General features: G+C 40.8%; 2 protein-coding genes across 9 annotated transcripts in view; one reads left to right on the forward strand and one right to left on the reverse strand.

The window, feature by feature from the left end:
* Nucleotides 1-7,152, forward strand: part of XRCC6 (X-ray repair cross complementing 6) — a 37,364-nt gene extending 30,212 nt beyond the window's left edge. For 6 of the 8 annotated variants that reach the window (XM_039335571.1, XM_039335572.1, XM_039335573.1 and 3 more), the window contains 2 exons: nucleotides 359-472; nucleotides 6,462-7,152. In XM_039335571.1, the coding sequence (XP_039191505.1) occupies nucleotides 359-472; nucleotides 6,462-6,664 (317 nt within the window). In that variant the 3' untranslated portion in view covers nucleotides 6,665-7,152. The remainder of the gene's footprint in view (nucleotides 1-358; nucleotides 473-6,461) is intronic. The other 2 variants (XM_039335574.1, XM_039335575.1) reach the window with 2 other exon arrangements.
* A 6,626-nt stretch (nucleotides 7,153-13,778) lies between these two features.
* SNU13 (small nuclear ribonucleoprotein 13) lies at nucleotides 13,779-17,082 on the reverse strand. Its single transcript, XM_039335592.1, has 3 exons — nucleotides 16,924-17,082; nucleotides 15,045-15,165; nucleotides 13,779-14,179 (listed from the first exon to the last, which is right to left on the reverse strand). Exons 1-3 carry the CDS (start codon nucleotides 16,924-16,926, stop codon nucleotides 13,917-13,919), a joined length of 387 nt encoding a protein of 128 aa, XP_039191526.1. The 5' UTR covers nucleotides 16,927-17,082; the 3' UTR covers nucleotides 13,779-13,916.
* Between the last annotated feature and the right edge of the window lie 809 nt (nucleotides 17,083-17,891).

Here is a 17,891-nt window from a genome sequence, read left to right on the forward strand (position 1 = left end):
TAAGTTAGGCAAATATTCTTACCTTGTTTCCTGCCTAGTATCTATATTATCTTATCATTTCTGTTAGTTAATGAAGGTGGAGGCAAAAAAAAACTCCTATTGAGTTATAATTACTAGTTATTTTCTAATTCTTTAAAGCAATTATTTATTTTGTTTTCAATATGTCATTTTACAAAGCAAAATATTTCAGTAATTAGCATTAATAATTGGTACTTGTTCCTGTCCAGTCAGATTTTATAGATCAGTTCATGGCCTCTGCTGCTCTAAAGCTCAAAAATATATTGTGTATATTGAGTATCCATTATTTCTGTATTTTTAAATAGCAGTTCTAAGGTAGTCTTCCTTCCTTCCTTTCCAGTGCCCAAGATTGAGCTAATGGATGGCCGACTGGGTAGCCTTGCAGAGGAGTTTAAACAACTTGTTTATCCACCAGGCTATGATCCTGATGGGAAAACTATAAAACGGAAACAAGGTGGGATGAAAGAATATAGAGAGAAGAAGATAATTGTGTCCTTAAATGCGTATGCCCTTTTTAAATTAGCCAACGTTCTAATGTGGGATCCAAGTAAACATTTTTCTCAGAATATAAGTATGTTCTTGACCCAGGGTGCAATTAAGCATAGCAATTATCAGGTACATACTTAGCAGCTTACCTGCCATCTAATACTAATTATGAATTAGAATATAGTTTTTTTTTAATAAATATTTTATTAATTTTCTAGTTTTGCATTCATAAGTACTTAACAAACAACATGTTGTCTGGATCCATTAGTAATTCAGTGGTACATATTAACTTCCTCAATCTAGATCCAATACTACACCATCCAGTGCTTCCTCTCTTCTTCTGGTGGTATACATTTTTCCACACTAGGCAAATACAATTCTTATTGCTGTTAATACATATACAATTGAATATCTACATCTTTATCACATTTTTCTAATATTATACATAATATCAATAGTATCAGTTTAAAATATCTTTTCTAACCAAAACATATCTCAATTGCATTTGCACTTAAAATCCATTTGTTCAATCAGTATCTTGTTTTTCCCGCTTTTTAAAAAATTTTTGATTTCCCATCAATGTTCAAAGTGTCTCTATCACTTATAGTTTTCTCATAATAAATTATATTTGGGTAACCAAAAGCTTCCCTTATTTAGTCCCTCTTAGCATTTTCATATTTCCCTTCTCATACTAAAATATACTATTCTAGTTGCAGATCCTCTCTTTTTAGTTATAATAATACTTTTATTTCTAACAATTATCTATTCTCTTAGCCATGTTCAAACATTTATTTAATAATATAATATCCCATTTAATGGGTCAAAATCTCAATTTTCTTCAGTCTTACTCTAGCTTTCTTCCTTTGCCAACTAACTTTCCAAGTCAATGCATTTCTTCCTCTATTTTTGTGTATATTGTTTGGAATAAGAAAGACAATGTATTTTTGGAAGAATGCTCAGCCCATTTATATTCATTAAACAACTTCTCTCCTTCTCCAATTTTCCACAATTCTCCTAACAGCTTTATCTTCCATTCGATCAGTTCTTCTTCCTTGTCCTCAAATGTGTTCTGAGATCTTGACAAGTAAGATATCTTTTCCATTTCCAGTATTATTGCTATGTCTTTTAATTCTTCGTTTATCTGAGTCTGTTGATTCCTTCCTTTAGGTCCTCCATCTTTGGATCTGCTTCCTCTAATTTTCCTTCTATTTTCTGGGTTACTAGTTCTTCTTTGTAATTATTTTCTGAATTTGTAGGTTTAGATTAAAAAAATGTTCTTTTATCTTCTTTGTGTTATTTTTAGTCTCATCATGAGCTACGGCAATTGTATCTTGTATTGATTTCAACATAGAAAGAATTTCTTTCTGAGATTCATTAACATTTTCTTGTTGGTATATCAAGCTGGGGGAATTTAAAGACAAGTGTTAGGGATGGCTTTTTACCATTTAAGGCTAATTATGGAACATCCATTTTGTTTTTGTATGTGGTCTTTAAAATCCAATCTATTTAGGGATTTAAAAAGTTTCAATCAATTGTCATTTGAACTCCAAATTATCCAGCCAGCCTATCAGTCTGTCCTTAAGCCTCCCCTAAACAAGTATAAGCAAAATTCAAGTTTTTCTGTCCAATAAAAAACATATCCTTTCTGTCCAGAGAGAAAAAAGCAATTAAAAGTTGTTCTTCAATCAAAGGCTTATAATCCAAAGTATTTCATCATCTCAATCACTAATGCATGTTTCTTCTACAGGGAAATAGCTCCATGACACAGCTCTAAAAGTCAGTTTCAAAATAGTTTGTATTTTGTATTTGTATTTAATTTTATTTATATGCTGCCCAATCCCAAAGGACTCAGGGCAGCGTACAGAGTTAAAACAATCATAAAACAATAAAATAATACAGTCATACCGCGAGTCTGATCATATCCCGCCCCCCCCCCGGGGACATCAGCCCCAGGCCTGCCAGAACAGGAGAGTTTTAATGGCTTTCTTAAAGGCTGGCAGGGTGGGAGTAGTTCGAACCTCGGGGGGAAGTTGATTCCACCATTGTCTGGCCAACGGGACTTGAAGGATGCCCAATCTATGGGACCTCACCGGTCTCTGGGAACTGTGCAGCAGTATGCGGTCCGGTAAGTAACCTGGCCCTATGCCATGAAGGGCTTTAAAGGTGATAACCAACACCTTGAATTGCGTCCGTAGACCCACAGGAAGCCAGTGCAGCTCGCGGAGGATAGGTGACACGTGGGCGTACCTTGGCGCGCCCACAGTCGCTCTCGCGGCTGCATTCTGAACCAACTGCAGCCTCCGAACACTCTTCAAGTGTAGCCCCATGTAGAGCGCGTTACAGTAATCCAGTCTTGAGGTGACAAGGGCATGAGTGACTGTGAGTAAAGCCTCTTGGTCCAAATAAGGCCGCAACTGGTGCACCAGGCGAACCTGGGCAAAGGTCCCCCTGGCCACAGCCGATAGATGTTGTTCCAAATTTAGCTGTCAGTCCAGGAGGACACCCAAGTTGCGTGCCTGCACTGAGGGAGGTAAATTTGCCCCCCCCCCAGGACTAATGATGGACCATCCAGTTGGCCTTTGGGAGGCAAGACCCAGACCACTCGGTCTTGTCAGGGTTGAGTCTAAGCCTGTTCACCCCCATCCAGACCCTCACATCTTCCAGGCACCAGCACATCACGTCGACTGCTTCACTGAAAGGACATGGGGTGGAGATATATAATTGGGTATCATCCGCGTACTGATGATACCTCACCCCATGTCGCTGAATGATCTCACCCAGCGGTTTCATGTAGATGTTAAAAAGGAGGGGGGACAGGACCGAGCCCTGAGGCACCCCATGATCGAGGCGCCTAGGGGTCGATCTCTGTCCGCCCGCCAACACCGACTGCGACCTGTCAGAGAGGTAGGAGAACCACCGCAATACGGTGCCGCCCACCCCCACCTCTCCGAGACGACGCAGAAGGATACCATGGTCGATGGTATCGAAAGCCGCTGAGAGGTCAAGAAGCACCAGGATAGAGGAATAACCCCTATCCCGGGCTCGCCAGAGGTCATCGGTCAGTGCGACCAAAGCAGTCTCAGTGCTGTAGCCGGGCCTGAAACCAGATTGAAAAGGGTCCAGATAATTAGTTTCATCCAAGGATCGCAAGAGTTGGGACGCCACCACCTTCTCTACAACCTTCCCCACAAAGGGGAGGTTGGAGACGGGCCGAAAGTTCTTCAAAACAGCTGGGTCCAGGGAAGGCTTCTTGAGGAGGGGCCTCACCACCGCCTCCTTTAAAGGTTGCGGGAAAGACCCCTCCATCAAGGAGGCATTGATTATCGCCTGGAGCCAGCCTCGTGTCACCTCCCTACTGGCAGAAACCAGCCAGGAGGGGCACGGGTCCAATAAACAGGTGGCGGCATTCATTGCCCTCACGGCCTTGTCCTTTATCGTCTCTGCCACACAGATAAGCAGCCAAGAGGGTTTTTCCCCCCTTTTCCCAACTGCAGTCTTCAAAAGTGAAAGTTTCCAAGGATAACAAAAGTCTTATCTGAGTCTGGGCTTCAAGCCAAGTTTCCTTTAAGCATAATAGATTGTAGTGCTGTGGTTCACCACTAGATGTCGTTGACACTGTTTTCCAGCTTTTTAAATCCAAACATATATTGCAAGTTTTTCAAAAAAGTCTCAAAAGCACTTTTAGTCCCCAAATTTCAAAGCTATATATCTGTATTGATTCCAAATTAATCTTGTAATTTTCTCTGTTTTCCCCCAAGCAATTAGTTTGCTGCTTTTCTTTTCCTGAGAGGAAAAGGCAGAAATTCCACTTCCCTATCTCATTGGGAAGGATTCTTTGCTTTGGGCGATTTTTTCCAGGAAAAAGTCTTAAAGTCATGAAGGGAGGATAAAGTCTCACCCAGTTCCATCCACTTTGCTCAAAAGTTGCTTTTTAGTACTTACTTTCTTCGGTTGTCAGCAGCTTCTGACTGGCCATATGAATGTGGCCAGTCTTTCCCCCGCCAGTTTGGAGGGTTTCCTTAGATCAAATGGAAGGGCCACCACCCCTCCGCAATCAATGAGGGTCCCCTCCTTCTTCGTTGCTTCTCTGAGGCGACTTTTGACCCTTTTTAGGGTCCCCAGTAGGGTGAAATTGAACGTGGAAGACGGAGCCCTGTCTTTCTGCATCCTTAACGCTGCGACACCGAACCAGAAGCTTGAATTAGAATATAGTTTGATGGTGAGTTGAGAACCCATTTTCAGAAACAAATTACAATTTATGGATTTAATTAAATGAAGTTAACAATTTATTGCTTGTGACTAGCAGCTGTCTCATAGGTGGCATTTCCTAGTTGACTTTGTGTTCAGAAGCTAAGCAAGGTCAAGCCTGTTTAGTATTTTAGTTTATGCCACAAAATTAAAGCAACAACAACAAATTGGAGACCCGCAGAAATACCAGAGCTGTAGATTAGATTAAAAAATTGAAATAAAATAGGTAATCCTCGATTTACAATAACAATTGAGACCAGAGTTTCCATCACTAAATAATTGGTTGATAAAATGCAACTCCATCACTTATCCAGGGCAATCCCTGCAGTCCTTGTTGCTATAGTTTATTTAATCCCATGAGTGTTAATGAGAGGCAACCTCCTGCTGGCTTCCCACAACCAAAGTCAGTGGGGAAGCTAGCAAGAAGCTGCAAGTTCCAGGCTGGGAGGCAGTTATGAAGGTGTTGAAGATTGGGGAGGGAGGAAAGGGGTGTGTTGAGAATAGGAAAGAGGGACAGGGAGATTGTGTGAGAGGTGTCTTGTGAGTTTTGATCCAGTTTTAGTCACATTACAAAAAAGATGTTGAGACTTTGGAAAAAGTGCAAAGAAGAGCAACTAAGATGATTAAAGGCCTGGAGCTTAAAATGTATGAAGAACGGTTGCAGGATTGGGAATGGCCAGTCTAGAGAAAAGAAGGACTAGGGGGGACATGATAGCGGTATTCCAGTATTTGAGAGGCTGCCACAAGGAAGAGGGGGTCAATTTATTTTCCAAAGTACCAGAAGGTAAGACAACGGATGGAAATTAATCAAGGAGAGAAGCAACATGGAATTAAGGAGAAACGTCCTAACAGTGAGGACAATTGACCAGTGGAACAGTCGCCTTCAGATGTTGTGAGTGCTTCATCACTCAAGATTTTTAAGAAGAGACTGGACAACCACTTGTCTGAAATGATATAGGAGCTCCTGCTTGATCAGGGGGCTGGACTAGAAGACCTCCAAGGTCCCTTCCAGCTCTACTCTGATTGGGATTGGATTGGAAAGAGTGCAGAGGTTTTGTGAGAGGCACTGCATGGGTCAGGGAGAATGTACAGGAATGCAGTGCAAGTTGGGAAAAGTCCACAAGATTGTGTGAGAAGCACTGTGGGTTGGGGAAAGTGTATGAGGGTGTATGAATGGCTAGTGCAGCACAGATACAGAGGGGCTGGATAAGGTGTGCAGGCATGCAGATTTACCCCAGCAACGTGACTTTCCCTGACAGCTTTCCCATTGATTTTCTGGGGAAGGTTGCAAATGGCAATGACATGATAGTGCAGTGCTTGGTAACCAGTTATAAGTGCAAATGGGTTGTCAAATGTCCAGATCGTGATCCCGTGGGGATGCTAAATGACTATAAATGGGAACTGATCATATCTCCCTTTGTTCAATACCATAGTAACTTCAAAAAGCTGTTGAACGAATTGTCATAAATCAAGAACAACCTGTATCCTGGAATGAGGCAATGGCTAACCATTTCAATATTTCTAAGAAAGCTACATGGACATCTCTATGAAATCACCAGTTGAGCTTGATTTGAATGAGATTCAAAATCTTTTAAAGAAATCAAAATGTGAAGCTTTGTAGGATTTTGTGCCATAATGGATATATACATGAAACATTTCAACGATAGCAAATAAGTAACAAATAACTTATGCCCAATTTATTTCTCCAGCAGGTAGTGGTAATGAACAACCAGAAAAGAAAGCAAGGGTAGAACTCTCTGAAGAGGAGCTGAGGAGTCATGTTGGTAAAGGCACTTTGGGTAAACTTACTGTGCCAGTTCTAAAGGATATATGCAGAGTTTATAAGCTAACAGGTGGTGGAAAGAAGCAAGAACTTTTAGATGTGATAATTGCACATTTCAATAAGCACTGAGTTTACACCCCCAACTGCTTCAAACATTTTAATGTTGAAAATCTCCTAAATGTTGAGATTTTGACAAGAAAAAATGGGAATATGTTTTCATAGGCATTTGATAAAAGGGAGTGGGAATCAGGGTTTTCTCTTTGTGAAATTTATAGTAAAAGCCCCTTTCGACGTCTGGTTCTAGATTTGATTGTGCAACTTTATCTTGTCTTTAATAAATGAGCTTGGTTTGGCTGTCAGCTTTTTTGTTCCCACTATTTCACATATAACACAATGCACAAAGTATTATTTAGGAAAAATAGCTTATTTTTGGAAGGATAGTACTGTATAAATTTGATTTTTATGCTTGCCTTACATATATAGTAAACCTGCCCTGCCTTTTTTTTCCCAACCATGTTACTTCTTCCAAGCATGATAGAAACAACTTAGCCATTCAGGTTTTATAGTGGGTTTTCTCTCTTCAGGAGGCACCTGTACTTAATTAAAAAAAAAAAAAAGCTGAATGCAATTTGCCTACTAATCTGTGATAGTGACCCAAAGAGGATCCACAAAGACCCACAGGCTAGCATTCATTACTAGGCTGGTGTCCTCTCTTGTGAATTAGAACATTCTTAGCTGCTACCTTCCTTCCATTTGATGGAACAGCTAATTGGCAGTTGGATGAATTGCAGCATAATGTGGGAAAGTTGGTTTTTTGGGGGGAAGAGAGAAACCTTGCTACCATATACTTTAGGACACAGCTCATTCAGTTGCCAGTTAAGTTGTTCATTAAACTGATTGAAAAAGTGCTATCCATATGAAGAAAAGTTGGAATCTTAAGAAAAGCATGGTTTTAAAGGATTTTTTTTTTTTTTTTACCAAACCATGTTCTTTTATGGCTAGCCTATTTCAACTGAGTGACTGAAGTTTACTAAATTTACTTCTAATGTAGCTGGGGTAATCTGATCTAAATTGTGAAGAAAAAAGTTTTCTGCATCTTTGTTATCATTTAGCGTCACTAGGATTTTTGCAGCCCAAGCCTGGTAATTTAAGTATAGTGCACAAGCAGGGATTAGATAATCTGTGGTAGTCAGCTGAGTTTGCTTTACTGTGGCTTTGCAGCAATGCTGACATATGGCTGAACTTAGCTAAAGATTAAAATATTGGAAAGCTCTGACTCATATCTATCTTCAGTAATGAAAACTCACTAGCTAACTTTTGACTTTGGATCATTCATACTTTTTCAGTCCATTACCTCAATTATTACTGTGGGGTAAATTATTAAAGGAAAAGGGATTCCTATACATGTCATCTTTAGCTTCTGGAATAAATTTGCAAGACACATCTTACAAATTAGTTATAAAAATAAAATACAGAAAAAACTATTAACAGCGCCCAGTCAACCTATTGAGTGTGACAGACATTCTTGCATAGTTGAGCACATTTAACACATGCAATCTACCTATTACTAAAACTTCTATGTACGTTTGTAATCTTCATTTGGGCAAAACGGTACTTCAGAAAGCAGCAACTTTGGAATCAACATACTTCAAAAGGGTTAACTTATAGAATACACCCAAATCTGGTATCTATGATTCCTGTAGGAATGAAATTTGGTAAAGCTATAGGTCCGTGGTTGTGAACCTATGGCACGCTTGCCACAGGTGGCATGCAGAGCCCTCTCTGTGAGCACGTGCACCGTCACCCCAGTCCTAGGCCTTCAGCTGGGTTTTATAAAACCTTTTCGCTTTAGGCCTCTGCCGCCGTGTGCAATAAAAAAAAATCCAATCAATCAAAAGATCTTGCAAAGTTGGAACTGATTGAGCTTTTTAGTTCCACCCAGTGTGCTGTTACCATCGCAGCCACCCTCATCCAATGGGCCATGCCCAGCCAATTGGCCACACCCACCCAATGGACTATGCCCACCCAATGGGCCACACCCACCTAGCACCCGATGAAACATAAGTGGGTTTTGGGTTGCAGTTTGGGCACTCGGTCTCTAAAAGGTTCGCCATCACTGCTATAGGTGCTTCAATACTGCTGCACTGCTGCAGACAAATCGTAGTTTTCAAAAGGCAGTAAGCTGGCACTCAAGCTTACAAGCTTATTGGGAAGGGAGGGTTTCCCCCCCCTTGTCAGCTTCCCACAAGGAAACTTATTAGTGAAGCTGACAGAAAATAAGTCACTCTGGGTCCCACCAATTTTTTTGCTGTCCATGGTTACTCTGTTTCTTCATTTAGGTAAGAAAATACCTGTGAAATGATGACCCAAAACTGATTAATGATTGTCTTGTTCCTTTGTATAATCCCAATTATGCATCTGAAAACTTTATATCATACTAAATGTCTTTGTTGTATTCTTTTCTATCTGGAAAAAGACAATGTTTTAAAGTTTTGCTAATAAAATAGTGCCAACAGCTTGCTGTTATCTCATCCTTGTGCAGCTGCAGTGGTAGGTTAGAGGCCAGCATCCCAACACATTTAACTTTCTAGAAAGCAGCATTGATTAGGTAAAATTTGGAAGAGTATGCCTATCAGAATCAGTGCTTTATCTCAGTTTCAGAGAAGACACTGGGCATATTACTTATTTATTGTAATTTGTTTCTGGAAAAAAAAGCCTGTGGCTATAGCAACAAAAAGCAAATGAAAAAAATACCGTATATTCCGGTGTATAAGACGACTGGGTGTATAAGACGACCCCCAACTTTTCCAGTTAAAATATAGAGTTTGGGCTATACTCGCCGTATAAGACTACCCCTCTTCCAACGCACACCAAATAAAAATTAAAAAACATCAGATTTGATTTCAATATGGTAATTTTAATTCAAATGCTTATGACATGCAGGTATTTAGCAGGAAAACTGTCACTTATAAACATAAGGCTGTTTGTCATCAAACATGTAAACATAAAACAGTACAAGTGGATTAAACTTTTCCTAATTCACTCTAAAGCTGAAAGGAGGGATAAGACAATAAACCCATGGGAGCTGCCATGCTGTTTGTTTTCTAAGCTGTCAACCAAACTGGAACTGATGATGATAGGAGGAAGATAACAAACAATAGAGAGAGCAAGTGCCGGGCAAGTCCCTGGCGAGTCAGCAATGCCTATCATAACTGCAAGCTATTTTTACAGGTTTTGCTGGCGTGACACTTTGCCTTTAAAAGCCTTCAAAATCATCCTGTTCGTCATCTGATATCATAAAAATATCAATGACATCTTGTGATACATTTGTAAGGCAGTCATCGTATGGATCGAATTCCGTATCAGATGGTGTGGTCTCAGCTTCGGCTTCCTCTTCATCTTGCCACAAGTAGTCATCCTCCATACCATCTAATGAATTTGATATGCCACGCTTCTTGAAAGACTTGATTACTGTTTCTGCATCAATATAATTCCAGGCTTTTATCACAAACTTGCACAAAACATCCAACTGGAGCACGCATGTTTCCTCCTTTTGTGAATGACTTTTCGCCGCTAACTATCCATTCATTCCACTGTTCTCGAATGCGATGTTTAAATGGCTTGTTTAGGCACACATCCAGTGGCTGTACCAAAGATGTCAATCCTGCAGGAATAACTGCCGCATCTGTGTTTATACTTGCAAGCCTTTGCCTGGTGCTGGGAGTTAAATGAGCCCTGAACATATCCCACACCAGTAGACTACATTTTTGAATAAGTCTTCCTGGTCATCTCTCCATACATGATTAAGCCATAGCTTTACCCCTTCTTCATCAAGCCAGCCTTTTTCATTCACGTGTACAAAACAGCCAACAGGGAACTTGAGTTTCGGCATTGTTTTTCTTTTAAAAATAATCATTGGTCTCAGTTTGGCACCATCAGCTGTGCATACTAGTACCACTGTAAAACTGGACTTCTCATGTCCTGCTGTTTTAATTAAAATTGTTTTTTCACCTTTTTGATGGACAGTTTTATTTCCAACCATATCAAAATTCATTGGAGTTTCATCCATATTTCCAATACTACTTAACGGATAGCCATGTTTAATGCACTGTTGTATTACGTATCGATGGAAACTAATTACTTTGCTATCAAGATCTGCAGGTAATTTTTGTGCAATTTCCGTCTTTTGCCTCAGTACCATATTATGCCTTTCCAAGAATCTAGTACACCAGGATACAGTGGCCTTAAATCTGTTGCTGTGATCTGGGTTAGATTTGGCCCACTGAAGTGCAAACAAACGTATTTTATTTCGTGTCACTACATAACTGTTTTGGCGATGCTCATTCACCATGTCTGCTACATGTTTTTCGAGTTCTGGCCAATGTGGGGTGCCTCTTCTTAGTGCACACTTACCCCTTGGCATACTCTTTAATGCTTTTTCATTTGTTTTCCAGTCCCGAACCATCTTTTCTGTTATTCCATATTGTCTTGCAGCAGCGCAGTTATTATGTTCCATGGCAAAGTTTACAACTTTAAGTTTGAAACTGGCTTCATATTTCTTTCTTCTTGCTGGTGGAGCCATGATGGGGTCTTGACTATTGGACATTTGTATACTGTACTGTATGTATTGGTGCTGTACTGTATGAACTGGTACAGATACTGGTGCTGTACTGTATGTACCCAGTATACAACAACCAGCCAATCATGGCAAGCAATGTACCTTACTGGTGATTGGCTGGTTGTTGTGTACAAAGCCTGCTTGGATTGGGTAGGTCAGCTCTCCCTGCCTGCCCAGCCCTCCCTGTCATCGTATAGGCCGTAGGGAAAAAATGGACAAGCTAATACACCCTTTCGCTGAAGAAGGGGAGAGGGAGGGGGGAAAGGGAGCAAAGTTTTCTGAGTTCTCATTGGTCACCTGTAAGCCCAAATGAGTAGCTCAGGGTGTGTGCGTGGGCGTGTATGCATGTGTGTGACTCCCCGGGTCCCTTCTGTTGCCCCCCCCCAGTAGCGAGCTCTGGCTTGGAGCAAGCGGGCTGAGCACCGGGATCTCCTCCTCTTGGTCTTCCACCCCGCAAATCCTCCACAGCCTCCCCGAGCCGAGCTCCCCCCTCCCCGAGTTTGGTGGGATATACTCGCAAAGCTCCCCCCCCCATTGAGATGACGGATTAGGATATGGAGCTGGGAGCGAGCGGAAAGCCTGCCTGTTTGTGAGCCAGGAAACTTCGGGGCTCTGCCTTGTCAATCGCACACACACTTTGATGAAAATTGCCCTACCTGCAAAAGGACTTCTCGGCAGTTTTTTAAAGCAACACTACCAAGAATGAAATTGGCAACAGCCAGAATGTTTAGGGAAGAAGGAAAGGAAGCAGTTAATAAACCGAGTAAGAAAGGCATTCGCCCTTCGAAAACTTGCATTTCCACAAATGTGATAAGTTGCCCCCTTTTCAGGTAATGGGGGGGGGGAAGTAAATGCTTTCAATTTTGGCTTTCCTTTTAATTTATTAAAACTCAGTGCACTACAGTACTTATTGACAGGAGTCAGATTGACCAGCCAGGATCTGTCATAAATAACACCACAAATGCACCATGCAAGTTTATTTAGGCAGGGGGAAACCGCTGGCATAAGCTTGGTGGAAGTCGACGGGCAAAAGGACCGTGTAGCTGTTTTCTGTCCCCCCTCCATTCCTGCTTTGTAAATCCGAGAGGAATTTAGCGGACACCCCTCCCCTTCCAGACCCATAGCCTCATCCTCCTTCCTCCCTACCGTGTGGGGCGCGAGGAAAGAGGGAATGCCTTGCGCCGCCTACCTCCGCCGCCAGTCGCACGCTCAGTATGAGCCGGCACTGCATTCCCCATGATCATCTCCTACTGCCCCGCCTCCTTTCAAGCTCCGCCTCCTCCAAGCTACTCCCACCGGGGGTGAATGGTAAACACTGAAAAGGCCCCGGAGAAAGAAGCACTGAGAAGTGCCTTGAATGGACACAGATGCTTAGGTTTGTTTTCATTATATAAAAAAAAACCACCCTACAACTCTTTTCCCCCCTTCCCCATTACATGGGCCATCCCTTTCTATTCCTTCGAATGAATTAATTACAGGACGGCCACTACCAATCCGCAGTTCTGGAGGGGTGGGCAAGGGATTGGGATGGCGAAGGAGAGGGAAGGAGGAGGCGGTATGCAATGTAGCATTACAGAATGGGGAATAAACCTCCAGGAAATCTTACTGTCACGACAGCCAGATAATGCCTATCGTACTCCCAGTATAGAGGCTGGAAAAAGATATCTTTAGTTGATTGGCTGGTTTTAATAATAATAATAATCTAGGACTCTTTTTGAGCGAGAGAGAGGGGGGAAGAGAAAACTTGATGAGTAATATGCCAAACCACATGTGTAAAGGAAAAAAATAGAATACCCATATTTTCCGGCTTATAAGATGACTGGGCATATAAGACGACCCCCGACTTTTGAGAAGATTTTCAGGGTTTAGAAAGTCGTCTTATACACAGGAAAATACGGTATTTCATATATTGCTGTTCTATCAAACTATATCAGATTAGGGAGATTTCTTTCTAGGGTAGCTCCATAAGCCAAATAACCTTCAACAGGACATTTGTTATTGAATAGAATAGTATATACTTTGTTTTATTTAAACCCTAACATATACACAAACTCATCTTCAAATGAAGCTAGTTATTATCAAATAATTAGTTTAAATCCCACTGAAGATTTGTTTTGCATCAGACAGATTTAAAGCAAGGATACGCAATACTTAAGTAGAGGCAAACAATATGCAGTACTATTTGGGTCCCAAGCATCCTGAGGTCATGTCACTGAAATTCACTGGTAAACTTGCTGAATTCTGATAGAGGAAGTTCAGCCCATTTCCTGAACATTCGGTGGTTTTAGGATAGAAATTCAGGCAAGTTCTCTGGGAAGCCTCCAATTCCCACCCTCAAAATCCATAAAAAGGGAAGTTGAAAATATTTGACCATGCTTCAGGGATTCCAGATAGTCCCTATCCTTAAAGTCAGCAAGCTGCTCACCAACTTCAGCAACTTGGGATTAGAACTTTTTTTTTAACTCAAACTTTCACAAATCTTTACCTCTTGTCATTACAGCCTAGTAACTGCAAATTATTGTCCTAAATATTATGAGCATGTATTTGTCTCTTGACTTAAAAGAACGCAATCTCTAATTATGGTCCTAAGCAGCAACCTATGACTGAAGAAAGTAATCCACTAGATTTAGAAACCTAATAAACATTTATTAATCATTTATATGGCCATCCATCTTATAAGAACATGACTTACATTGTAAAGCAATAGCTATTAAACAAAATATGCATATACAGTCTTGATTTTTTGAGTTACTTCTGACAGATTTAGACCAATAGTCTTTCAATAGATTGTTGGACAGAATTAATTTGAGGCTTGAGTTGTGAGCCTTCTTTGATAGTAATGGAACAGGCAATAACAGGCCGAGAAACACCACATGCCCGTCCTAAGGCTTGCTTGGAACGCACAAACACATAGGGCACATTCTTGTCTTCACAAAGTAGTGGGAGATGAAGGATAATTTCAAGAGGTTCAGCATCTGCAGCCATCACAATGAATTCTGCAATTCCTCTATTCAAAGTTTTAGTGGCTGTGGAAAGGGAAATCAATATAATTACTATCAGGCACTCATGCAATAGTATTCTATAGTTCATTGTGCTCTTTTGCTTCAAGATTTGCGTTCATCTTAATCAAATATACTTTCAACTATCTTTCACGTGGGATTTGTCTAGTGGTTATATTACTGAAGAAATAGCTTAATGCTTGCAAATCAAAGAATTGAATATCTGTCTGCATCTGTCTGAGGGCTTCAATGTATGAGTACAAGTTCTCACCTAAACATATGGCAAGTTAAATACTTTTGGGGAACTGACCTACCTTAGAAAGGGCATAATACAAACCAGTATATTATGCAGCATTTCAAATATTTCCCATGTGGAGACTTTAACAACGAAAGCAAACACCGATATTGTGAATGCTCTTTCAAGTTTTATTTTATTTTTATTCATTTTATTTTTATTTTCAGTGCTTCTGTCTGATGCCAATTATTTGTGTTCAGGAAATACCAGTAATAGGCTACCACTAAGGAGCAGTACCAATATGTTTAAGGATATATTTAATTAAGGGTCAGAACTGACTTCCTGTAACCATCATCTCGACCATCTGGTAATAACTGGTAGAGCTGTTCCTCTTTATTTCCTTTCCACTTACTAAGCGCAATACATTATCTAATCCATCATTTGTCAACTTTTATTTGGTTTAGCTGTTAAATTCTTGTAGTTTGCTGAGTTCTTATGACTATCTTCAAACATACTGAATTCTGAATTAAGTAATGTATTTTAAATGTTTTTGATTACTTTGGGCAAAGTATTTAAAAGGATACACCCCCCCCAAATATCCATATAATAACATTTTGATAAAAATGTTAAAGGCACATTTTTAAAGGCAGATTTCACCTTCGTTGGCTCCTTTGCGTAATTGTTTGTAGTTACAAGACTGCTGTACAAGATCCAGTAGTGTCTTGGTGAGTTGAGCATCAGCAAGAGGATAAGCTTTTGGATTTACTTCTGCCTCCGTCTGTAGAAAAATATCAGAATTTGAGCTACAGAAAACAGCATTTCTTCCTCAACTGGCTATCTAACTATTTTAAGGAATATAACTGTATTTGTGCCAGGTGAATCTTCCATTATCCGAACTGTTGTATTTTCTAATTCCCTTTCATTAGCAATCTCCAAAAGTCATTTTGAAAAACTTTCCATTTTTTCACTATAACATATTCAAGAGCAGGTAGACAATGGCAAGGATTTTTCCCTAGACTTTCTGTTGAAATTGCAGCCTTATCTGAAATAGGATATCCTGAAAATAGTCACTCATGCAGGTCATCGCTAGATTTATTTTAGACTACTGGTATCACTCACTGAATACGGGATGCTCTTGAACAGTGGTTCTCAACCTTTTTTTGTGGTGACTCCGTTCATAAGGGCGCAGCGCGAATGCGCAGCGCGCACGCGTGCCGACGCCCCCATGCGCGGCGGCGCCCCCATGCGCGGCGGCGCCCCCATGCGCGGCGCACACATGTGCGGCGTCCGCATGCGCAGTGCGCATGCGCGCATGGCGCACATGCACGGGGCCACCAGCTGACCAAAAAAAGGCGGATCGCGTTGTTTGGCGACCCCCGTGAAATGGTCGTTCAACCCCAAATGGGGTCGCGACCCACAGGTTGAGAACCGCTGCTCTTGAAGATCTCCCCAAACTTCAGCTTGTCAGAATGATATTGATCAATGGTCAGTCAAGAGTGTCATGTTACACCTTAGTACAGAAACTGCACTTATTACTAAATGTTTCCAAATGCAATACAAGGTAGCAGTTATGATCCACGAAGTCCTACAGCTTTGGGCTTTAGGGATCACCTTTTCCCACAAATTCTTCTGATTCTATCAGAATCACTAGGGAGGACCTAGTAAAAGTCCTTGCCCCCCTTAGGAGAGGGCCCAGCAGCATTTTCCATCACACCTCATCTTGAGAAAGGGAAGACACCTTCCCCCCCCCATCTTCACTTTCTGAAAGCAAGTGAAAACACAGCTGTTTCAGATCTTTAAGGATTAATTGTACCAGAGGCACTTTATTTAATGTTTAATATACTACCTTTAACAAAAAAATTAAATCAAGCCTTAATTGGATTGCCATTTTAATATATTGACTTGCATTTATATTTAAGTTCTGCAAGCTCCCTAGAGTTTATTTCAAGCAGTAGACAAACCTGATAAATATGAATAAATACTACCAAAATGTACTAGCTCCCATTCTTGAGTACAGAGTTTGATCTAGCATCTACAGACAAACACACACACACACACACACACACACACACACAGCCATGAAGGAAACGGATTTATCTGAATCCTGCTATAAATACTTGAGTATTTTCAGAGAAAGCTGTTAGGAGAACAAAGTAGGTTATCCTATTATGCATTTCATATTCAATAGCACAATGATAAAAATAAAAAATCCATCGCAAAAGCACCGATACTTGTGGCATGAGAATTAATATTCCAACCTCAGCATAATAGTAAACACACTGGGATTATTCCAATGAGCAGGGTAATTAAAAAGTAACAGAGGAAGGTGCCGGGTGCTGCATGTAAGGAGTCTTGCTTAGCATGTGATTTCATTGGTGCTTGTATGGAAACGGAGGCTAAGCGTGCCGGGCTAAGCGTCCTCCGCGTGGTCTCCTGGGCTCGGGCTCTCCACGCTGCCCAAGTGCTATCAGTTTCGGCATTTTCACCCCCAACTAGCGCCTTTGCTTTCCGCAACGTCTGGATTTGGCCCACTCACCATTTCTGCTAAGTAGACGTTTCACCCGGAGATTCTGTTCTGGATCCCCTCGGCCCGAAAGCTTCACGGAGGAAAAATGTGAAATACGCCGATACATAAGATACACGCGCTCCTGGAAGTGACGTTGGGAAAGAGCGGCCGTCTGCAGGAAATAGGATGCTGATCTCAAAGATTTCTCAGCTCCCGCAAGTGCGACCTCTACCTTTGACTGATTGTTACAGAAAACTCGCGTAGAGAAGTGGCTTCGACCTAAAATATTGATCGTGTTCAGATTCCTTAACGGTGACGTTTACTGAACCTAATGGACCGTTTCCACGTTCACTCATTAGCAATTGTCATTTATACACAACTGTTAATTACATTTACAAGTACATGATTTGATTGATATAGCATCTAGTTTCAGCAACAATAAAAATATTATGTATTGTTTTTTTAATAGGTTAAAGATGACCCGCTTAGCAGTTCTTCCCTGCTGGGGAAGGCTGGACTTAAAAAGTCTATGGAGATTCTCAGTCTCCATTAGAGAATTGAAACGTCTTAAAAAAAAACAAAGTCCAGTGTCTCTTGAAAAACCACCTTTGAGGCTGGACTTAAACTGGGTGAATGGGGGCTTGAACGGCATTTCTGTAGCTTGAACTGAGAGATTATTCGCTGTATCAAATGAATTAAAACACTGCTAACAAATAATTGTCCAATCCGTGTCCAAATGTTATCTTGTATAGATATTAGAACAACTGTCTAGTGCTGAATGCTAGATCTAAATTCATTCATCAAAATTTTCTGTATGTGACAAACTGAGAAATTATCCATAACATAGTGTGATAGCAATTATATTGTTTTTTTAATCTCTCTGTTTTTAAGCAACTGGCAGAAATTAAGCAGGTACAATGTACTGAGGGTAACTCATTAAATACTTGAAACAATGAAAAAGCATATGTCTCTACCATCTGATTATACAAGTAGCATAA

This window comes from Crotalus tigris, unplaced genomic scaffold (assembly GCF_016545835.1).
Source record: "Crotalus tigris isolate CLP2741 ecotype Arizona unplaced genomic scaffold, ASM1654583v1 scf7180000017644.4837335, whole genome shotgun sequence".
In the NCBI taxonomy this organism is placed as follows: Eukaryota; Metazoa; Chordata; class Lepidosauria; order Squamata; family Viperidae; genus Crotalus; species Crotalus tigris.